The sequence below is a fragment of the Thamnophis sirtalis genome, unplaced genomic scaffold, assembly GCF_051295495.1.
Source record: "Thamnophis sirtalis isolate CommonGarterSnake01/CBP01778 unplaced genomic scaffold, rThaSir2_p1.2 scaffold_7, whole genome shotgun sequence".
Taxonomy (NCBI): domain Eukaryota; kingdom Metazoa; phylum Chordata; class Lepidosauria; order Squamata; family Natricidae; genus Thamnophis; species Thamnophis sirtalis.
In genome coordinates, this window is record NW_028261387.1 from 91,482,798 (window position 1) to 91,507,075 (window position 24,278).

Sequence of the window (24,278 nt, forward strand, 5' to 3'; positions counted from 1 at the left end):
TGTATTGGGAAAAGCTCCTCGTTCTGAAATTGTTAGGATGTTATAAGTTGCTCACAGTCACTTTGCAGCAAAATGGACTGCAAAATAAATTTAATAATTAATAAAAAGAAGCAAAATAAATAAATCATTCGTCATAGATTAAACCCCAGGGGCTTTTAAGTAAAACAAAGGAATGGTGTCATGTCGGTCATGAAGATTTTTGAATATTTCAGAGCTCCAAAACTTTCTTTTTTGTTTATAGTCTATCCTTGTGGATAAATCGAAAACGTTCGCTTCCAAAATTGGGTTTGGCTTGTCTTGCGAACCCGAGCTCTGATTTTGAAAAGCCTGCCACAACCTTCAAATTGTGCAGTTTTATAAATGATGATGCTGTCGCTATGGTTAAATTTTTGAGGGTCAGTGGTGCGCTTTTCATGATATTTTGCTTGAAATTTGGAGGGTCAGTTTATCTGCACGATTATATGTGGTATATTTTTTTAGATACTGGTAGTCCTCAACATACAACCATTCGTTTAGTGACTGTTGAAAGATACAAAAATACTGAAATTGGTGACTTACGACTGATCTTGCACTTTTATGACCATCACAGATCCCATAGTCACATCGTCAAAATCTGGACATTTGACAAGCAACATGTTTTTAAAATGGTTGCAGTGCCAGGGAGGCACAGTGGTTAGAGTGCAGTACTGCAGGCTACTTCTGTTGACTGCCAGTTGCCTGCAATTTGGCGGTTCAAATCTCACCAGGCTCAAGGTTGACTCAGCCTTCCATTCCTTCCGAGGTGGGTAAAATGAGGACCCAGATTGTTGGGGGCAAGATGCTGATTCTGTAAACCACTTAGAGAGGGCCATAAAGCACTATAAAGCGGTATATAAGTTGAAGTGCTGTTGCCATGGCTATTTAAGACCTTTCCAGCCAGCTTCCAGCAAGCAAAGTCAATGGTGGAAACCAGATTTGCTTAATGTCCTTGTGATTCATTCATCGACTGGAGGGTTTCGTTTAACAAACGTGGCAAACAAGTCATAAAACTGGGCACGGCTTGCATAACCACACAATTCCTGCTCCCAATTGTGGTTGTAAATTGTGGACTATCTATAATAAACTATCCACCTCAATTTCCCATTATATGTTATAATTTAAAAAAAAATCAGAAAAAAATGCAGATAAATCTGTGCTTTGAAAGACATGAATGGGCTAGAGATAATTTCCTTTTTCTGGCATGGGGAGGAGGAATTTTTATGACTTCAAAATGGATTTATACAGGCAGTCCTTGACTTACGACCACAATTGACCCCAAAATTTCTGAGACATTTGTTAAGTGAGTTTTCTCCCCCTTTTAAACGACTTTTCTTGCCGGTGTTGTTAAGCAAATCGCTGCAGTTGTTAAGTTAGTCACATGGCGTTAAGTGAATCTGGCTTCCCCATTGACTTTGCTTGTCAGAAGGTCATAAAACGGGACGCTGCGACTGTCATAAATGCAAACCAGTTGCCAAATGTCTGAATTTTGAAGCATTAGGATGCTGCAATGCTTGTGATGTGACAAATGGTCATAAGTCACTTTTTTCAATGCCGTTGTAACTACGAATGGTCACTAAATGAATTGTTGTAAGTCAAGGACTGCCTGTAGACTCCTATTTGTTTAAAAAAAAATTGCACAGGGATGCAAAGGATAATGCATTGTGCTAACAATGTGGAAATTTATTCTCTGGCAGTGTAATAAAAATAGTTGCCACTTCACAAGTGTTGCAAAAGCTCATGCAGAATCAAACAGGACGGTGTAAGATTAAAACGGACAGGCGTCCTGAGGGTAATTATATTTTCCACACAACAACTTGATGTCCTCCATAAGTGGAGGAACTAAATCCCACTTCCTTTGGCATTGCAAATCTTGAAAAATAATTCTCTGGGAACTCCTCATAACAATAATTCGCAACTTTGCTAGTGTAATTAGCACCTTATTAAGATACCCGGCAGCTTCAGGATCAAGATATAGGTAATCCTCGACTTACGGGCACGATTGAGGGCAGAATTTCTGAGCCATTTGTTAAAGTGAGTTTTGCCCCATTTTACAACCTTCAATACTATACAATAGCAGAGTTTGAAGGCACCTTGGAGGTCTTCTAGTCCAACCCCCTGCCCAGGCAGGAAACCCTATACCGTTCCAGACAAATGGCTATCCAACATCTTCTTAAAGACTTCCAGTGTTGAAGCATTCACAACTTCTGGAGGCAAGTTGTTCCACTGATTAATTGTTCTAACTGTCAGGAAATTTCTCCTTAGTTCTAAGTTGCTTCTCTCCTTGATTAGTTTCCACCCATTGCTTCTTGTTCTGCCCTCAGGTGCCTTGGAGAATAGCTTGACTCCCTCTTCTTTGTGGCAACCCCTGAGATATTGGAAGACTGCTATCATGTCTCCCCTAGTCCTTCTTTTCATTAAATGAGACATACCCAGTTCCTGCAACCATTCTTCGTATGTTTTAGTCTCCAGTCCCCTAATCCTCTTTGTTGCTCTTCTCTGCACTCTTTCTAGGGTCTCCACAACTTTTTTTAAAATTATGGCGACCAAAACTGAATGCAGTATTCCAAGTGTGGCCTTACCAAGGCATTATAAAGTGGTATTAACACTTCATGTGATCTTGATTCACTCCCTCTGTTGATACAGCCTAGAACATTACCAAGGCATATTGGAAGACTGCTATCATGTCTTCCCTAGTCCTTCTTTTCATTAAACGAGACATACCCAGTTCCTTGCCACATGTTTGTTAAGCGAATCGCTGCACTTGTTAACAGGGACACCCGGTGGTTAAGTCAATCTGGCTGGTTGACTTGCCTAGTTGGAAGGTGGCAAAAGAGGATCATGTGACCCAGGGACACTGCAACCATCATAAATACGAGCCAGTTGCCAAGCATCTGAATTCCAATCCCCTGACCATTGCAACGCTTCACTGGAAGCTTTCAAGAAGGGACTGGACTGCCATCTGTCAAAAATGGTGTGAATGGTCTGTTTGGGCAGGGGTGGGTTGGACTAGATGACCTGCAAGGTCCTTTCCAACTCTGTTAACCTGTATCTGTAGTTATTGAGCAGATGGTAAGTCTGGATGGTTGTTAAGTGTAAAAAATGGTCACAAGTCACTTTTTTTAGTGGCATTGTAACTTCCAACAGTCACTAAATGAACTGTTGTAAGTTGATGTATTCCATTTCTCCCTGTGAAGGAAGATCTTGATTAGGACAATCCAAAAGGATATGCAACCTTTTATATCATATATCATATATCATATATCATATATCATATATCATATATCATATATCATATATCATATATCATATATCATATATCATATATCATATATCATATATCATATATCATATATCATATATCATATATCATATATCATATATCATATATCATATATCATATGACATATGACATATGACATATGACATATGACATATGACATATGATATAAGTATGTGTGTGTGTGTGTGTGTGTGTGTGTGTGTGTATTATATATATATATAATGATTAGGGGACTGGAGGCTAAAACATATGAAAAACGGTTGCTGGAACTGGGTATGTCTAGTTTAATGAAAAGAAGGACTAGGGGAGACATGATAGCAGCCTTCCAATATCTCAGGGGCGGCCACAAAGAAGAGGGAGTCAAGCTATTCTCCAAGGCCCCTGAGGGTAGAAGCAATGGGTGGAAACTAATCAAGGAGAGAAGCAACCTAGAACTGAGGAGAAATTTCTTGATAGTTAGAAAAATTAATTAGTGGAACAACTTGCCTCCAGAAGTTGTGAATGCCCCAACACTGGAAGTCTTTAAGAAGATGTTGGCTAACCATTTGTCTGAAATGGTATAGGGTTTCCTGCCTAGGCAGGGGGTTGGACTAGAAGACCTCTAAGGTCCCTTCCAACTCTGTTATTCTATTCTATTCTATTCTATTCTATTCTATCACTCAGCTTGGTTAACCAATCTTTGGTGCAGGAATGAATCGATCTTGGAAAATGTTTGTGCTGTATGACACAACGTGAGTTGATCAAAAATCCCGTCTATGCACAACATTCAATTTGTGATGTCCTTCGTGCTCTCTAAGCTCGCTTGTTTTCTTCATGACACAACTAGTTGACAGGGATATCTGGAAGTTGAGTTATGGCCAACTGGACTTCTTTTCTTCTTGGTTTGAAGTCTTTTGCTTTGTACCCAAGTAGCTGGATAATACAGGTAGTCCTCAACTCATGACCACAACTGAGCCCAACATTTATGTCGCTAAGCGAGACAGTCGTTGTGAGTTTTGCCCTCTTTTTTGGACCTTTCGTGCCACGGTTGTTAAGTGAATCACTGCAGTTGTTAAGTTAATCACACGGTCGTTAGGTGAACCTTTGACTTTGCTTGTCAGAAGATCGCAAAAAGGGGATCACATGACCCTGGGACACTGCAGCCGTCATAAATATGAGCCAACTGCCAAGCATCCCAATTTGGATCAATCAACCAATCAAAACAGAGCTGGAAGGGACCTTGGCGGTCGTCTAGTCCAACCCCCTGCTCAAGCAGGAGACACTATACCATTTCATATGACCTATGTATGACCATAGAGATGCTGTGGAGGTTGTACATGTGAAAAACAGTTGTAAGTCACTTTTTTTAGCACCGTTGTAACTTTTAACCGTTGCCAAAGGAGGGGTTGTAAGTCGAGGATTACCTGTGGACTGAGGAAGCTACTTGGATAAGCAACAAAATGTTTCAAACCAACAAGCAAAGAAGTCCAGTTATCCAACTAGGCAACATCATCAGTGCTAGAAGAGAGTGGAGTTTGCCCTTTTTATATATACTACTAGCTGATAACCCGGCATTTCCCGGGTATTTATTTATAGGGGGAAAATATCCAGACCAAACATTATTTTTAATGTTGGATTTTCCCCCTTAACAGAGGGAGCCCCCTTGTGGAGTACTCTGAAACTGTTACCATGGCAACTCCATTGCGCTGTATAGTAGAAGCCATTTTACGGCAGTATAGTAGAAGCCATTTAAAGGCACAACAGGGTGCATCTTAACAGAACACACACCATGAGTGGTGTTAGGAATGCCTTACCCCCGCAACGTATTTGTTTCCAGAGAATAAATCATCTGTGTACCAGGTTTGGTTGAAGTTGCTTGAGGTATTCCAGAGTTATGCTGGAACATACACATACAGCCAATTTTATATAGAGAGATACTAGTGGTTCCTTGATTAGGCTGTTGTTTGCTATTTGATTATTTGTCTGTTCCTTGATTGTAAAAATGGATATTATCTGTCAGCTGACCGCCTTTGAGAAAAAAAAAATTTTTAATTAAAAAAAAAGATTGTTTATGTGAAGCAACCATTTGATTGAGCATGGAAAACAAATTGGTAGAAGAATCACCTAATGCTTGATGCTGGGTGAGTGAGACTTTTTACATTCATGCTTCAAAAATGAACAAATTGTATTTTTTCCCCTCTAATTCCCCTACAGATATAATGGGCTCGCTTAACAACCACAGTATTCTCTTAATGACGGTGAAGTGCATTTAATGATTGTGATATTTACTTGAGAGCCACAGCAAAAAGGATTGTAAAATCAGTTGAAGTTGCTTAATGACTCGCTTAATGACTGACCTGACTTACGAACGTAATTCCGACTTCAATTTTGATCCTAAGTTGAGACTTACTTGTAGTAACTCTGAATGCAGCCTGTGAGGAGGTTGGGGAGGAACATGGCCCAGTCCTGGAGTCTGGGGAAGGCTCGGACAAGGGCTCTGTGTCGGAGGCGGGGGGGGGGGGGGAGGCGAGGGCCATCTGGGAGTTATGTGCTGCCTCCAGAGCCAGACATCAGCAAGGCAGAGGAACAGGGGGAGCCTGTTCCCAGTGCGCACATGCGCAGAGCTGCCAGAAGGCAAGAACAGTTAAAACAAAAAGGACAACTCGGGAGTAAGGCTTGGAGGTGATTGGCCCCTCCCATCGGACATAAAGCATGTGAGCCTTTGCAGGGAGCAACTTGTTCATGCTGGTCGTTTATGTTTTGAAGCTCTGTTTTGACTCTTTGCTTCATGTGGCCTTGCAAGCTAATTGCCAATTAGGTTTTTGGCAGCGTTTTAAGGAAGATAAAGGAGGATGCTTTTCAGCCTTACCCTGAAAGACTTTGGCAGACTACTGTTGGACTCCTTACAGACTACTTGGGACTCATTATGGGCTTGTGAATGAACATAATTCACAGCCTTTGAAATAAAAAGAGAGTTTGGGGGACTTTTTACTGTATTAGGAAGCCTAGGTCAGAACAGTAATACATAGGGAAGGCTTAATTAATCCAGTTTTAATTGAAGGAGGAAAACGATGCCATCATTGGGAGAAAGAACTGATGGAAATTTCCGAGTCTCACAGAGGGAGAAGCGAGCTAGATTGTTGTTTGAAAAACTTTGGACATTTTTTTTTTCTGTTGTAGGCCAGGCATTTTGCTGTCTTCATGGTTTGTGGTCCATAAGAGCGGTGCGGTGGCCTAGAGGTGGAGCTCTCGCCTCACAATCAGGAGGCTGTGAGTTCGATCCTAAGTAGAGGCAGATATTTCTCTCTCTGGGCCCCATGAGAATATATCTGCTGAACAAGACTCCGCATTGGCGACAGGGAAGGGCATCCAGCCAGTAAAAGCTCAACTCCATCCAGTTGCCCAGACTCCATTCCGCAAGGAATTACGGGGTCATTAAAAGGTGATGATGATGATGATAGTTTGTGGTCCAATAAATTATCAACTCTGCTAACAAAACCAGTGCTATTAGACAGAAGAATGACTGCCGACATTGCATTATTTAAGTAGAAAATCATTAAGAGGTTTTTTGGGGAAAATAGGGTTGCATAAGTCAGGGATGGTCCATCAAAATCTGCCTGAGATTCAAATATAGATAGATATAGATAAATCAGTGTGAATGTTTAAAAATTTCAGAGCACTTTTTCCTACTGTCACCCAACGCCTGTGTCCCCCTTCCCAATCCAATACAGGTAGCCTTCGACTTACGCCCACAACGGAGTGCAAAGTTTCCGTGGCTAAGTGAGGCAGCTATTAAGTGAGCGTTGCCCCGTTTTTACGACCTTTCTTGCCACAGCCGCTAAGTGACTCGCTGCAGTTGAGCGAATCTTTCTTCCCCATTGATTTTGCCCATTGCAAAAAGGGGATTCCATGACCCCCGAGACACTGCAACCGTCATAAATAGGAGTCAGTTGCCAAGCGTCTGAATTTTTAGCACATGAACCCCCCCCTTTTTTTGCACTGCTGTTGCAACTCTGGTTGCTAAACGGGTGGTTGCAAGTCGAGGACTTCCTGTAACGTGTTGTGAATGGGGTATATCGAAAGTCAGCTCCCAGGCAGATTTCGACTTTCAAGGGAAATTGCAAGCCAAAAGAATAAGAAGCGAGAGGAATAGGGGGGGGGAAAGAAACAAAGAGTTGAGCGCGAACATACTTGAGGTCAGCAGAGTGGGCAGCCATGAGGTTTCTGAGACTCTTGTCAGCAAGAGGACAACCAGAAAGGCTGAAAAAGAAGAGATGGAATATTTGGGTAAGCTAAAAAAAAAAAAAAAAAAGTTGGGAAGATCAAAGCAAGGGGAAGAGGGAATAGAAGAAGGGCGAGCAATTAGAACAACTTTCATCACCGGTGGACTTCAACTCCCAGAATTCCTGAGCCAGCCATGAATGAATGGCTGGCTCAGGAATTCTGGGAATTGAAGTCCACCGGTCATTTAAAATTGCTATAGTTGCCCATCCCTGGAATAGAACCAAAGAATCCACACTTATCATTTAAAAATAAAATAAAAAATAAGAAAAGATTTTTTCTTTTTTTAAAAAGAGACGGTCACAATCCGAAAAGAGTAAGGGTAGGTAAGGTCGACTAACCTGCGGTGAGAAGCATAATTTCCCGTGATGTGTCCACTGCCATCACAGCCTGGGGTAGGGCAACTGAACGAAAATAATTATGAGGAAAAGAAAACGTGAGTGGCCAAAAAATATAAAGAAACCAGCAAGATTTGTGCATATGTGAAAAAATAATAATCTAAAAATAGAAAAAAAAGGAGAAGATAATCTCTCTCTCTCTCTTTCTCTCTCTCTTTCTCTCTCTGTCATAGAAATTCGGGGAAGGGGGCATTATCAAAGAGTTTTAGGGGTTTTTAGGTGTCTAATTACCTTCTTTAGGGTGCTGAGTAGCATTCTAAAGCTACATTTGGCATCTAGTGAGGAGTAATACTATATTCTTACTAGCTGAATATCCATGCTCTGCTATGGAACTATGTGATAATAAATCGACACAGGTTGAAAATTAATGAGTAATTACGAGCGATGTCTCCTCTCCCTTTCTTTTCCTCAGACTGGACCCATTGATTCTCTCCTATCCCCTTCTCTCCCTCAGGCTTGCCCCACAGAAGCCTCTCCTATCTTATCCCCTTCTCTCCCTCAGTCTAACTCCTTAGCATCAGAGAGTTTTTCAGGTGGGGAGGGTGAGTAGAATGTCTAAACTCCCAGCCCACAGACCGGATGAGGCACGTGCTGTCCACGCCCATGCCCAAGTGGCAGTTTGAACAGAGTTCTTTTCAGGTGGGCAGGGGGAGTAGAATGTCGAACTCCCTAGCATCAGAGCATGTTAATAATAATATAAGAAATACTAATGATCTGATGGTCATTTTGAAAAATCCTTTCTTAGTGAGCACCTAGAAGCTAAGAGGAACATATGTGCCAAATTTCAAGTTTGTAGGCTTTACGGTTCTGGAGATTTTGTGATGATGCGTGAGTGGTATTTGGCATATAGATAGATAGATAGATAGATAGATAGATAGATAGATAGATAGATAGATAGATAGATAGATAGATAGATAGATAGATAGATAGATAGATAGATAGACAGATAAATAGATAGATAGATAAATAGATAGATAAATAGATAGATATAGATATATAGATTAGATATATAGTTATAGATATATAGATTAAGCCCCCCACCCCAGCACTTCACCTCCTAAAAGACTGATGTAACCTCCCCATCACTTCGCACACCCACATCTGACCCATCACAAGACCCTGACCTATTGGGACCTTCAAATGACATGATCTCTACGTCACAAGACCTACTAACCAGATTAAGTTCTTAGAAACTAGAGCTATCAAACTTGTTTGCATTGAAGGCCACATCAGGTTTATGTTTGACCTGGTGGGGTGGGCATGGCGAGGGTGAGCATGGACAGCATGACGTCACTTGTGTCGGGGGTGGAATCCTATGGTGGCCCAAGCGCTCTGCCAGTGAAAACAGGCTCCCAAGCTCCATTTTCAGCTGTGATGGCCCCCTGCAACCCTCTGCCAGCAAAAAACGTGGTTCGGAGGGGCAATGCACAGCCCTTGCGAGCTCCGTTTTCACTGGCAGAGGCTGCAGGAGGCCGTCACAGCCTAAAACCGAGCTTGGGAGCCTGCTTTTGTTGGCAGAGTGCTTGGGATGCCATAGGCGACCCCGACTCGAGTGATGTCAAGCTGGCCATGCCCACTCTGGCCACACCCACTTCCCCCCCGAGGTCAAACACAAACCTGATACAGCCCTCAATGAAATCGACTTTGACCCCCCTGTTCTATCTCAGAAATCTAGAGATGGCAAGACCAACAAAGATAAGAGACCTGGAGGCTAAACCATGCAATGAAGGCAACTAGGTATGTTTAGCCTAAGGGTCAGAAGTCTTAGGGGGGGCGACATGATTGCGTCTTCCTATTCTGGAAGGGCTGTCACAGGGAGGAGGGGGGTTGACTTATTCACCCAAACACCTGAAGGCAAGATAAGAAGCAATGGATGGAAACTAATCAAGGAGATAACCGACCTAGAAGTAAGGAGGAATTTACTGACAATGAGAACCATTAATCAGTGGATCAACTTGCCTTCAGAGGTTGTGAATGCTCCCATCACTAATGGCCTTCAAGAAAAGATTGTCTGGGATGGTATAAGGATTCCTGCCTTGGACAGGAGATTGCACTAGAAGAAGACCTCCAAGGTCTCTTTTTTGAAAAGAGCCGAGGTGGCGCAGTGGTTAAATGCAGCACTGCAGGCTACTTCAGCTGACTGCAGTTCTGCAGTTTAGCTGTTCAAATCTCACCGGCTCAGGGTTGACTCAGCCTTCCATCCTTCCGAGGTGGGTAAAATGAGGACCCGGATTGTTGTTGGGGGCAATATGCTGACTTTGTAAACCGCTTAGAGAGGGCTGAAAGCCCTATGAAGCGGTATATAAGTCTAACTGCTATTGCTATTGCTAAGGTCCCTTCCAGTTCTATGATTCTATGTTTTACCATGTTGCATGAACCATACATTCTCATTAAACTATAGTCTATTTGTTTGTCATAGCTAAAGGTAAAGGTTCCCCTCACACAAATGTGCTAGTCGTTCCCAATTCTAGGGGGCGGTGCTCATCTCCGTTTCAAAGCCAAAGAGCCAGCGCTGTCCGAAGACGTCTCCGTGGTCATGTGGCGGCATGACTAAAAGCAGAAGGCACACAGAACGCTGTTCCCTTCCCATCAAAGGTGGTCCCTATTTTTCTACTTGCATTTTTTACATGCTTTTGAACTGCTAGGTTGGCAGAAGCTGGCACAAGTAACGGGAGCTCACTCCATTACGCGGCACTAGGGATTCGAACCGCTGAACTGCCGACCTCTCTGATTGACAAGCTCAGTGTCTTAGCCACTGAGCCTGTTTGTCACAGACAATGTTATACAAACTCAACCACTGGATTCCGTTAACCTGTCATTTTTTTTTAAGCTCTTCTACTATCAGATCTGGCTATGAGATCACCAGTTAAGCAACTGGACATCTTCTTTAAACCAAATAAATGTTCCCAAAAGATTTTAGGAGCCGAGGTGGCGCAGTGGTTAGGGTGCAGTACTGCAGGCCACTTCAGCTGACTGTGATCTGCAGTTCAGCGGTTCTAATCTCACTGTCTCAAGGTTGACTCAGCCTTCCATCCTTCTGAGGTGGGTGAAATGAGGACCCAGACTGTGGGGGCGATATTGCTGACTCAATTTGCTAAAACTCTGTAAACCGCTTAAGAGAGGGCTGAAAGCCCTATGAAGCGGTATATAAGTTTAATAAATAAATAAATACATAAATTTGAATATCTCGAGTCTTGTAGCATTAGTTTCTCTCAGGCTGCTCAACTTTTTAATTTGAAAATCGTGAAAATCGTGCCATCTTCTTTAATATTGTATCTCAGCAGCTAAATCCACTAAACAATTAACTGAGTTTCCTAGAATATTAGAAGTTTGAGAGGCCAGATGAGTCGAAGTAGATTTCAAAGAAAAAAAAGATTGGTTTTTAAGAGAATACACAACCACAGGGAAACACTGCCGATCAAAGCGTTCCTGTAAATATAAAAACTTATCCTTTTTTTCTCCCCTTTTCAACATTCCTAGGAGTTAAAACAAAGGAATCTGCTGATGATTTTTACCTTGCCATTTGTTGTGTATTTATTCCAATAGACACATCACATCCGTTGCACGACACACACCCACACCCCTCCCCTTTTCCATTTGGAAAAAAAAAAGCACACCTCCCAATATGAATTTCAAAGACTCAGCAACCCTTGGGAATCTGACAGCCCCAGATGCTGGTTCATCCTTCTGTCTCACAATTTTTTACACCGCACCCCCCCCCCCCCGCCAACAACCTTCTACCATGGCAGGGCAAGGAGAAATGCCCCCTCGTCAAGGATATTACGAAGAGGGTGGGGGGACATTTCGGAAAGGGTAGCTTTTCAGGGAATGTTGTGTGACAGTGTGCAAATAAAGGAAGCGAAGCAATCTGTTTAGCAAAAGTTGTTCTCTGCTCCCACAGCATCCCCGAACATTCCGGCACGAATGTAAATAAAATGCATTGATCACCACTTCAAACAGACGTTCAGATTGGGGGGTGGTGGTGTTTGGTTCCTCCATTCTTCCCCCCCCGCCCCACCCATTCTCAAATCGTAGCAAAGCTTCGAGAGACCATATGGAATGGCTCTTCATATCAACAGATTTTGGGTTAAATAAAATCCTTCCTGTATGAAATGTGAATGAATCTGGGGCGGGATTTTTAATGCAGGAACTGAGAAAACTGATGGCAGAAAAAAAAGGGGGGGATTAGCAATTCATGGAAATCTGTCCGAGTTTCTTTTTGTTTGCTTTTTAATATAAGGGGGAGGGGTCCTCGGTGCTGGATTGTTTTGTTGCAAATGCAAGATGTTTCATTACCCAACTAGGCAACATCATCAATCTAGAAGGGAGTGGGGTTTGTGGAGAGAAGGAGGAGGTGGGTAGTGGTGGTGGTTGTGGTGGTGGAGGAGGAGGAAGCTGAGGACTGTGGGGGCCTTGATGCTCTCTGAGCTGAGTTGTACTCTTGCAGACATTTCATTACCCAACTAGGCAACATCATCAATCTAGAAGGGAGTGGGGTTTGTAGAGAGGAGGAGGAGGTGGTGGTGGTTGTGGTGGTGATGGAGAAGGAGGAGGAGGAAGATGAGGACTCTGGGGTCCTTGATGCTCTCTGAGCTGAGTTGTACTCTTGCAGACATTTCATTACCCAACTAGGCAACATCATCAATCTAGAAGGGAGTGGGGTTTGTGGAGAGGAGGAGGAGGTGGTGGTGGTTGTGGTGGTGGTGGAGGAGGAGGAGGAAGATGAGGACTCTGGGGTCCTTGATGCTCTCTGAGCTGAGTTGTTCTCTTGCAGACATTTCATTAGCCAACTAGGCAACATCATCAATCTAGAAAGGAGTGGGGTTTGTGGAGAGGAGAAGGAGGTGGTGGTGGTTGTGGTGGTGGTGGAGAAGGAGGAGGAGGAAGATGAGGACTCTGGGGTCCTTGATGCTCTCTGAACCTGGTTGTTTTCTTGAAGACATTTCATTACCCAACTAGGGAACACCAGCAATGCTAGGCATTTTTGATACATATATTTATTATTTTGTTGTTGTTGTTGTTGTTGTTGTTGTTGTTGTTGTTGTTATTATTATTATTATTATTATTATTATTATTATTATTATTATTAAGTCATTGGCCCACTACCTCCTTTGGAAGTTGCTTCCAAACGTCCCCTTCTCTTTCATACTTTCTAACATGAATTTTGAACTTTAAGGGTCTTAAAGACGGCTTCCCATGTTCATCCAGCAAAGTTCTATCTTCTTTCACAGAACTGCATCAAAGAAGCCGACGGTAGATAGGATCTCTTGGATGGAGTCCACCCCTTGCTAAACCCAGGAATCCGAATGAAAGCAAGCTAGAGAGAGATGGCGGGTGGGGGAGTGGGCGGGGTCTATTGCAACAGGTTTATGGTAAATTAGAAGCTGGAATTCTCTTAGTTGAATGCAATAACAGAACAATGACTGTTGAAATGTACCTTTGTTTTGGGATCGCCTGTTAACTGCTTTATACCACAGCAGAGAGATGGTTGATCAAATTGGTTGACTGAGAATAGATGTTCATATTTGAAATATTTTTTAATGCTATATAGTACTGTATTTTTCGGAGTATAAAACACTCTGAAGTATAAGACGCACCCAGCTTTTGGGGAGGAAAACAAGAAAAAAAACCTGCGTCTGCCTCCCAGCAATTTGCCTCCTGGCAGCAAACAGCAAACAGCCTGTTTCCGTTTCAGTTTAGCCTGATTAGCACAAGAAAAAAAAATCTGCCTCTGCCTCCCAGCAATTAGCCTCCTTGCAGCAAACAGCGTGTTTCAGTTTCAATTTCAGCACAGCCTGATTAGCACAGGCAGCTGATTGTTGGTTGGATTGGCCTCCCCACGATCAGCTGTTCCAGGCTGCAGGGCCTATTACCGCCTATGTGTGCCCCATTTTCAGCCTCCGCACGACCCATTTTTGGCCTCTGTGCACCCATTTTCCAGCCGTTCCGGGTGGCGGGGATCAGAATGGGTGGAAAATGGGGTGCACGGAGGCCGAAAATGGGGCGCGCAGAGGCAGCAACAGGCAATGGCAATCCCTGCAGCTTGAAACAGCTGATGGTTGGGAGGCCGATCCAACTGACAATCAGCTGCTTGTGCTAATCAAGCTGTGCTGAAGCTGAAGCTGAAACAGGCTGTTTGCTGCAAGGAGGCAAACTGCTGGGACGCAAAGACCAAAGGGTGGGGCCCGGCGGGTGGGTAGAACTACATTCGGTGTATAAGACGCACCCAGATTTTCACCCTCTTTTAGGAGGGGAAAAGCGTGACCCGACAAAAGGGCGAACGTCAAAACCGCACCCGACTAAACCGCGTCGCTGACGTCATCAACGCAGCGACAACAGCCAGCGCGGAGAAAGAAGGGCGCTTTACAATAGCGCGTCGAAAGAAAGCCGATTTAACTTAAGGTAAGGGTTAGGTTTAGGGTGAGGTTTAGGGTTAGGTTTAGGGTTAGGTTAAGGGTTAGGTTTAGGGTTAGGTTAAGGGTTAGGTTAAGGGTTAGGTTAAGGGTTAGGTTAAGGGTTAGGTTTAGGGTTAGGTTTAGGGTTAGGTTAAGGGTTAGGTTTAGTTTTAGGTTAAGGGTTAGGTTTAGGATTAGGTTTAGGGTTAGGTTTAGGGTTAGGGGTTAAGTTTAGGTTTAGGGTTACTTTTACAGCGCGCTTCTGTCTCCGTGCTGTTGTTGCCCTGTTGATGACGTCAGCGACGCGGTTTAGTCGGGCACGGTTTTGTCGTTCACCCTTTTGTCGGTGAACCGGGGAAAAGTGTGTCTTAAACTCCGAAAAATATGGTAATTCAATACAGATCTAGAAGTTCATATATTTTGCAATGGTTGGGGAAAACTATTTCTGTTGAAATATATTTATCTGTATTCAACCAGAGACATACAATTATGTGTACAGATTAGTGGTGGGATTCAGCCAGTTCGCACCTATCCGGGAGAACCGGTTGTTAACTTTCTAAGCAGTTCGGAGAACCAGTTGTTGGAAGAAATCTTTTGTTTTCCCCCACTTTGCAGGGCTAATTCTGTAAGGAAGGCAGGAAGGGAACATTCTGGTGTTGTTTCTAGCCTGATCTTTATTGCCCTGCTTACAGAAACTGCCTCTCCTGTTAACCCTTGTTACATTGTAACAGCTAATGCAAAGCGCCCATCGACTTGAGTGACGCTGAGTTGGCCATGCCCACCCAGTCACATGACCACCGAGCCCCACCTACCCAGATGGTCATTAGGGCAGAGAACCAGTTGTTAAATTATTTGAATCCCACCACTAGTACAGATAGTCCTTGACTTACAACAGTTCGTTTAGTGAACGTTTCGAGTTACAACGGCACCGAAAACAGTGACCATTATAACCATTTTTCACACTTAACGATCGTCACAGCATCCACATGGTCACACGATCGAAATTCAGATGCTTGGCAACTGACCCGTATTTATGACCGTTACAGTGTCCCAGGGTCACGTCGTCATCCCCCTTTGCGACTTTCTGACAAGCAAAGTCAAAGGGGAAGCCAAGTTGAGTTTACAACCAGGTTACTAATTTAACGACCGCAGCGATTCACTTAACAACAGTGGCAAGAAAGGTCGTAAAATGGGACAAAACCCACTTGAGAAGCGTCTCGCTTAGCCACATAAATTTTGGGCTCAATTGTGGACGTAAGTCGAGGACTACCTGTATTGTTGTTATTCTGTTTTTATGCACGTTTTTCTGGGTTTTGTGTTGTTGCCTTTTTGGTCTTTCTTTTTCTTTAACTCTTTTTTACACTTTTGTTCTCTTTTTGGCCTTTCGTCTTTCTCTCTCTCTCTTTTTTTTTTGTATTTTACGTTTGGAAATAAAGTTTTAAAAAAATTATAAAGGGAGCTTATCCCCTCTCGGATTTTTGTTTATGGCACGACTGCTTAGCCAAGCGGGTAGACTCACGTGAGTAACTCTTTCTTGATTTCCTTGGAAAGGAACTTCAGCTTGAAGTTGGTTAAGGTGATTTCCCCAGGATATTTTCTTTCTTCAAAGTTTTCTTCTGGGACTTCTTGTTCGTCGACTTCCGAGGAGGCGAAGGAACAGCCGGCGGGCTCCGACTGCAAAAAAAGCAAACCCAAGAAAATATTCCGGAGGGAGTAGAGGAAACTTGGGAAAATCAACCACAGCACTATATCTAGGGAGATTCTCAGTCATCCAGGTATCAGGGGGAGGGGCTGGTGGGGGTTTGCAGGGGTTCAGGTTAACCTCTAGCTAAGATTCTGTGCAGTTCAGAAAACCCCCAAATCCCACTCGCCCTGCCAACCCAACCCTGCGCCTCCCAGGAGTCCCCACACAGCCCGTTGTGGATGCTCGGGGAGGGCAAAAGGGAGAGTGTTGGCTCGGAGAGGGTGTTGGCTTTTTTGCAGCTGCCAAAAAAGCCAACACAGTTCTAGGCTGCATCAACAGAGGAATAGAATTAAAATCACGTGAAGTGTTAATACCACTTTACAAGGCCAAACTTGGAATCCTGCATTCAGTTTTGGACTCCACGATGTAGAAGAGATGTGGAGACTCTAGAAAGAGTGCAGAGAAGAGCAACAAAGAGGATTACGGGACTGGAGACTAAAACATATGAAGAATGGTTGCAGGAACAGGGTATGTCTAGTTGAATGAACAGAAGGACTAGGGGAGACATGATAGCAGTCTTCCAATATCTCAGGGGTTGCCACAAAGAAGAGGGAGTCAAACTATTCTCCAAGGTACCTGAGGGCAGGACAAGAAGCAATGGGTGGAAACTAATCAAGGAGTGAAGCAACTGAGAACTGAGGAGAAATTTCCTGATAGTGAGAACAATGAATCAATGGAACAGAAGTTGCCTCCAGAAGTTGTGAATGCCCCAACACTGGAAGTCTTTAAGAAGATGTTGGATAGCCATTTGTCTGTAACAGTATAGGGTTTCCTGCCTAGGCAGGGGGTTGGACTAGAAGATCTCCAAGGTCCCTTCCAACTCTGCTATTGTATTGTATTGAAAAACGGACCTACCGGAAGTTCGGGAAGATCCGGAGCCTGGGGATGCCTTTTTTGCCCTCCCAGAGGCTCGAGAAAAGCCCCCAGAGCCCGGGGAGGGCAAAAACACCCCCACCCCTCCACCGTGGTGCAGGAGGTCGACTAGGCCATGCCCACCATGGCCATGCCCTCCCAGCAACCAGGCAGAGAACCCCTTACTAAAATATTTGAAGCCCACCCCTGGTCATGGTTGTCCTAAAGGTGCTTTTTTCAAGAGGCAACTGGACTTCCTGTTTTTCTTTGGGGGGGGGGATGTTTTGCTTCTCGTTCAAGAAGCTTCTTCAGCTCTGACCAGATGGTGGGGAATGGAAGGAGTTATATTCCGTGCAGACAGCTGGTCATTTGCATCCTTTTTAGAGAGACGTTGAGGCCACTTGGAGGTTTATCTGTGCCCTCAGGGTCACCTGAGTGGTGCAAATGGGTATGGAGCCCTTCTTGGAACTGATTGAAAGGACTGTGTTGTAGACTGGGGAGAGACGATGTCATATCCCATCCCCTCTGTTGAGAGAGACATGCATGCACACTTCAAAGCCAAGACTACACTAAGGCAGAAGCTTGTCCGCCCCAAGGATAAAAACACCTGAACGCCAACTGAGCAATGTGGTACATGCAGTACAATGTAGTGAGCCACGTGCAGATCTGTACATTGGAGAAACAAAACAACCACTTCAGAGCTGAAGAGGCTTCTTGGATGAGAAGCGACACGTCTTCAAAGAAAAACCGGAAAGCCCAGTTGCCTCTTGAAAAAAAGCACCTTTTGATCGAAGGGTAGAGAACTCCTGAGTAGGATTCACGATAAGGGCTTAAAACATGGAAGCTGTTAGGAATATAATCTAACGGTTGGGTTGGCAATATATAAATCATGTAACAATGTTGTACCTGTTTCTTTAAATCATACTGTAAAATGTGATTGGTTGCTGTTTCCTCAATCGGCCATAAGAGGGAGCCAGAATGACTGTTAGCTCTCTGTTTGTTAGATGCTGGGCTGATCTGATCTGAGTGTTTTGGAAGCTGGCTGTTAGAAAGTGCCGTGAGCTATTGTAAGTTTTGCAACTGCTAGCAAACTTTGAGTTCCAGACTGTTTATATGATACTGGACTATGTTATTTGGATTATCCCTTAACTGAAAGACGTTGATGACTGACTGACTTATCCGTGTATGACTTGGACTGTTTGATGGACTCTGATACCTCTATTTCCACGAAAGTAAAATCCTATTTAAACTGCAGTGTCTCTGTATGCTGGTTTGTGTGTTCTCCAACACAACTCTCACAACGCTTCTCTGAACGCATTCGCTCTCCCAACAGGGAGCTTACCTGACAGAAGCAAAAGAGAAAAGCCAGCAGAATAGATTCTGGCTTATAAAGGCAGTGAGGAGTTTTACCCTTGAGTATCAGAGGACACTAGATAAAGCCATGCAGATCCACGAAAAGGATAAAACGACTGAAGTATAGATGAAGGGAGAAAAGTTGTGTTGGTCTACAGTAGCAAGAAATCAAGAAGGGTTTGGTAAGAGTCAATTTGGTCTAGTGGTTAAGAGGTTGGCCTAGGAACCAGGAGACTGGGAGTTCTAGTCCCGCCTTAGACATGAAAGCAGGCTGGGTGGTTTTGGTTCATTCACCAGGAGACTGGAAGTTCTAGTCCTGCCTTAGGCATGAAAACTGGCTGGGTGAGTTTGGATCAATCACTAGGAGACTGTGAGTCCTAGTCCCGCCTTAGGCATGAAAGCCAGCTGGGTGAGTTTGGATCAATCACTAGGAGACTGTGAGTCCTAGTCCCGCCTTAGGCAAGAAAGCCGGCTGGGTGAGTTTGGATCAATCACTAGGAGACTGTGAGTCCTAGTCCCGCCTTAGGCAAGAAAGCCGGCTGGGTGAGTTTGGATCAATCACCAGGGGACTGGGAGTTCTAGTCCCGCCTTAGGCAAGAAAGCCGGCTGGGTGAGTTTGGATCAATCACCAGGAGACTGGGAGTTCTAGTCCCGCCTTATGCATGAAAGCTGCCTGGGTGACTTTGGACCAATCATCAGGGGACTGTGAATTCTAGTTCATGCCAGGCATGAAAGCTGGCTTGGTGAAGAGATACTGCTTAGAGAATAGTCAGATAAGAGACAGCATAGCCTGCAGCTGAATAATGGGCTAGATAAGAAGCTCAGAAGAGACTCCCCCTAGTTTCTCAGGCTATGAAGGAGACTGGAAGAGAATTTCACGTTCAGCCTTGCAAGATTCTATTAATGTAGCTATACAGTAAAGTGGAATTTCTTTATCGGGTTGTGTTTCCTGCCTGTTCTACCTGTTAAGACTCCTAACAGGTCCCCCAAAAGATATTCCCTTTGCCTTGACATAATGCCTTTCAACATATGTGCTTAGACACCTGCTAAGCACAATTCATTTAACACAGAAATATACCGAATCCAATGATCTTTCCCCCACTCCAAATTATTTCATTAGAAGAGGCAAAAAATACATTATGAAATGCACGGAGCAGTTGGGTACACAGCAAAGTTACTTGTGCAATATAAATTAGAAATTGTGGGCGCTAAGATGATATATACCCGTGATGGCGAACCTATGGCACATGGGCCACAGGTGGCATGCAAGCCGTCACACAGCCCAGCTCCACCGCGCATGCATGCATGCTTCCTGTTGACCAGCTAATTTTTGGGTCTCTGCTGAACATCCTTTCACCATGCCCCATTTTTGGTTTTGGGAGGCTTCAGGGAGGCCTGCTAGGCCCAAAACGGGCCACAGAGGGTTACACACATGCGTGAGGGTGGGAGAATGCGGGTGGTGTCGTGCGCGCCATGTCCAGGGGGGCAGGGGGCATTGCATTATGGGGGTGGGCACGCACACGCGTGCTGTGGCAGGCACGAGCGCAATTTTGGCATACAGGGACAAAAAGGTTAGCCATCACTGATACAGCATATACCTTCAAAAGATAAAAGCTTATATCGATGTCAAATATAATTTCTGAAACGTTAATAACTGTAACGTTGTACGTTGGAGTGCATAATTAAAGCCAAGCGTGATATTGATCGGCAATTGCAAAAGCACATTCAGTGACTTTATGATATTAAAGAAAGGCTTCCATCTTGAGTGCAGTGCTTAATACAAAGGTCCCCCCTGCATTGTTGTACATTATTGCTTATCACTGTTAAATGACCTTTCCTTCCCATGGCCAGAAAAGCCCTGTTCTCTGGGGGGAAAAAAAACCTTGCATTATCAGGGACACAAGTGAACATGACGCAAATGTCAAATACTTATATTATATACTAGCTGATAACTCGCCGTTGCCCAGGTATTTATTTATCCCAATCCTGTATTAGACAGGAATGGCGACGTCAAGTGGCAACATTAAGTGCGGAATGGGCTTTTCCTCCCTCCTTCCATGAACGTCACCGCAATTCCTGAAGAGGGGATGGCGAGAGCGACTTCTCCCTGAGCCCTGATTTCGGCGACAATTAAATTAGTTAAAAGTGGTTTCCCTCTGCCCCCAGAAGTGTCATTTCTAATGTTGGATTTTCCCCCTTACCAGAGGGAGCCCCCTTGTGGAGTACTGTGAAGCCGTTACCATGACAACTGCACTGTGCTGTACAGTAGAATCCATTTTAAGGCAGTACAGTAGAATCCATTTTAAGGCACAACAGGCTGTATCGTAACAGAACACACACATCGAATTGAGCTAGAGAGAAATTCCCTGAGGATGGGCTCCAGCATGATGTTCTGACCCAGCTCCCCAAACACGACAAACACTCTGAAGTGAACGCAAAGATTCCTTTAAGTAGGATTGCTGGCAGCCCCGGCAAAAAGTTTCACTCTCCCCACAGGCTAGCAAGTCCGTCCAGCCAGAAGATGAATAGTTGTCTCCCACCTATTCATCTCCACCCCCGGCGTTTTATCCCCACAGTTAGGGTGGGCCCTTGCTAGCAACTGTGGCTCTTCCGTCCCAAGGACCAGCCCACGGATTTCCATTGCTCTCCTCTCCTCTGCACTGGACCCAGCTGTTCCTCCTCTTCCTCATCAGCCATCTCCAGACCTGGAGGCTGTTGATTCTCCATCTGAGGGCTGATGGACAGCCCAGGCTCCGCCTCTCTCCTCCCCTCTTCCTCTCCCCCTCCTCTCTCTCTGCCAGATCCACTCCCTCTTCCCCCCTCGGAGCTCTCAGGTTGCCTTGATGCTGACCCTGACTCCCACGCCTCCTCTGATTTGGCTACCGGAGGCGCCCGCGGCCGACAGGCCACAACACACGAATCCAAAAGCTTGGAAGACAAAATATCTTGTCCCAGTGACTGACCCAGACTGGATCCTACACCAAAGGGCTGGCATCAACCTTGGTAGTCTGGAAGTATATCTTCCCACTCCCTTGCCTTTACAGTCCAAGACACTAGGGAGGGTCCCCTATTGAGATGCTTCCTTTACTTCCTACTGCCTCTCTTCCTCCTGCCTCCCACCCCCACAGCCCATGGCAATCAGGGTTGGGTGCTAGTTGTCACCTACAAAGCCCTTCATGGTATTGGATCTGGGTACTTGAGAGACCGCCTACTGCCAATTACCTCCACTAGACCAATAAGATCCCATAGATTAGGCCTCCTCCGAATTCCATCAGCCGCCCAGTGTCGACTGGCGACTACCCGGAGGAGGGCCTTCTCTGTGGCTGCTCCGACCCTGTGGAACGAACTCCCCGTGGAGATTCGTACCCTCACCACCCTCCAGGCCTTCCGCATAGTCCTTAAAACCTGGCTGTTCCGACAGGCCTGGGGCTAAAGACTTGCAGCCCCACTTCGAATGGTATGATTGTTGCGTTTTTTAACTGTGCATGGTCTTTATATTTTGTAACTTTGTTTGTTTCCCCCTCCCTTGAATTGTGAGCCGCCCTGAGTCCCTTTCAGGGAAAAGGGCGGCATACAAATAAAGTAAATTCAAATTCAAATTCAATTCAAATTCAAAGTAACCGTGCAACGCCTCCTCTTTACCTCCTCCAGTTCCTCTTCTCGTTGCCGATTTGGTTTGGTGTAGTCGATGGGCCCGTCCCACTCATCCTGGCGAGAGGTGTGGCTGGACTGGGGTGAGGTCATGGTGCTGCTCGTGGCACTGGTGCAGTTTTGGCGTTGGGACACGTCGGGGTATTTGATGCTGGGGCTACTGCTGCAGCTGCTGCTGCTGGGGAAGGCGCTTTCACGTTTGCGGTGCTTGTTCATGCTTAAGTCCAGAGTCCCGTTTTCATCCACTTCGATGTCCATGGACTGAAAGGTGGAAACCGCAAGAACAAGCTTATAACACTATATTTGTAAGACGTTTCTGTTTCTGGGGGAAACACGTGAGAAATAGCTGGATAGACTGGATTACTGCAACGTGCTCTACATGGGGCAGCCCTTGAAGAGCATTCGGCGACTACAGCTTGTCCAGAATGCAGCCGCGCGAGCAATCGTGGGTGCGCCTCGGTTCACCCACGTAATACCTATCCTCCGCGAGCTGCACTGGCTGCCTATTGGTCTCCGGATATGCTTCAAGGCGCTAGTCGTCACTTATAAAGCCCTTCATGGTATTGGACCTGGGTACTTGAGAGACCGCCTGCTGCCAATTACCTCCACTAGACCGATTAGATCCCACAGATTAGGCCTCCTCCGAATTCCATCTGCCGGCCAGTGTCGACTGGCGACTACTCGGAGGAGAGCCTTCTCTGTGGCTGCTCCGACCCTCTGGAACGAACTCCCCGTGGAGATTCGAACCCTCACCACCCTCCAGGCCTTCCGCATAGCCCTTAAAACCTGGCTGTTCTGACAGGCCTGGGGCTAAAGAGCTGTTGCCCCCGCCTCGAATTGGTATGACTGTTGTGTTTTAATTATGTATTGTTTTTTATGTCGTTTAAATTCTTGTTTGTATCCCCCTTCCCTGGTTGAGTTGTGAGCCGCCCTGAGTCCCCTTCGGGGAAAAGGGCGGCATATAAATAAAATCAACATCAACATCAACAGCTTGGCTAAAAGGAAATACATGAGTCATATTTCTGTTAAGAGGAGAATATTTGTAGCTCAGGGTTAAAATGAGGGGTGCGGACGTTTCATTACCCAACTAGCTAACCTCATCAGCGCTAGAAAGGAATGAGATTTGTGGAGAAGAGGAGGAGGAGGAAGAGGAGGAGGGGCAGAGAAGGAGGACGGTGAAGAGGAGGAGAACTGTGGGTTCCTTGGTGCTTTCTGAATTTGTCTGTTTTCTTGCAGACGTTTCATTACCAAATTCAGTAACATCATCAGTGCTAAAAGGACCAAGAATGTGGTTTCAGACGGGTTCGAGGCGATGAGAGACCAATACTGTCCCGAAAGTTAAATTAAAATAACCTGAAAACTTATTATAAGTTGGGAAACACACCCCTGAATATTCAGCTGATTAACAAGATCATGCTAACAATGTTATGGGATGATATGAACTATCACATGGAACATACATAGTGGGGATGTGCTGTAGATGCTTGATAATCCAATTTATATGATAGCCAATTGAAGAACACATTCCAAATATATTTGAACCATATATAAAGCAATTTCTCCCTTTACTAAGGGTCTTCTCAACTTATACCTGTGGGAGACCTACTTATCCCTAAATAAAAAGAGATTAATCTAACTGTTCATCTTGGATCCTATTTAGCAAAGGGCAAACCAGACTAAGAATCTTATTGTGATTTACGGTTAAATTTTTACATTGTAAGCTGACCAGAGTTGTTTTTATCAGTGAGATGGGTGGCATACAAATTAAATAAACAAACATATAAACAAACAAACACATAAAATAAAGGTAGTCCTCGACTTACGCGGCCATAATTGAGAATTTATGTTGCTAAGCGGGACATTTGTTAAGTGAATTTTGCCTCATTTTACAACCTTTCTTGTCACAGTTGTTAAGTGGATCGCTGCAGTCGTTAAGTGAGGAACGTGGTGGTTCAGTGAATCTGGCTTCCTCATTGACTTTCCTTGTCAGAAGGTTGCAAAAGGGGATCAGATGACCCCGGGGCAGTGCAACCGTCATAAATATTCACCATTGAAATGAAATTCAGTGGTGAAAAGAATAAGGTTCTACATTTAGGCAAGAAAAACGAAATGCACAGGTACGGTATAGGTGGTACCTTGCTCAATAGTAGTAACTGTTGGAGGGATCTTGGAGTCCTAGTGGACAACCATTTAAATAGGAACCAGCCGTGTGCAGCAGCTGCCAAAAAAGCCAACACAGTTCTAGGCTGCATCAATAGAGGGAGGAAAATCAAGATCACGTAAAGTGTTAACCCCACTTTATAAGGCCTTGGGAAGGCCACACTTGG

At 44.6% G+C, this 24,278-nt stretch overlaps 1 protein-coding gene across 1 annotated transcript in view; it reads right to left on the minus strand.

Annotated features, from left to right (window-relative positions):
* The window catches only part of MYT1 (myelin transcription factor 1), a 95,369-nt gene that overhangs the window by 34,376 nt on the left and 36,715 nt on the right, over nucleotides 1-24,278 (minus strand). Inside the window, 4 exon segments of the mRNA XM_087720872.1 lie at nucleotides 7,469-7,537; nucleotides 7,900-7,962; nucleotides 15,871-16,025; nucleotides 21,943-22,212. Coding sequence (XP_087576998.1) covers nucleotides 7,469-7,537; nucleotides 7,900-7,962; nucleotides 15,871-16,025; nucleotides 21,943-22,212 — 557 coding nt within the window.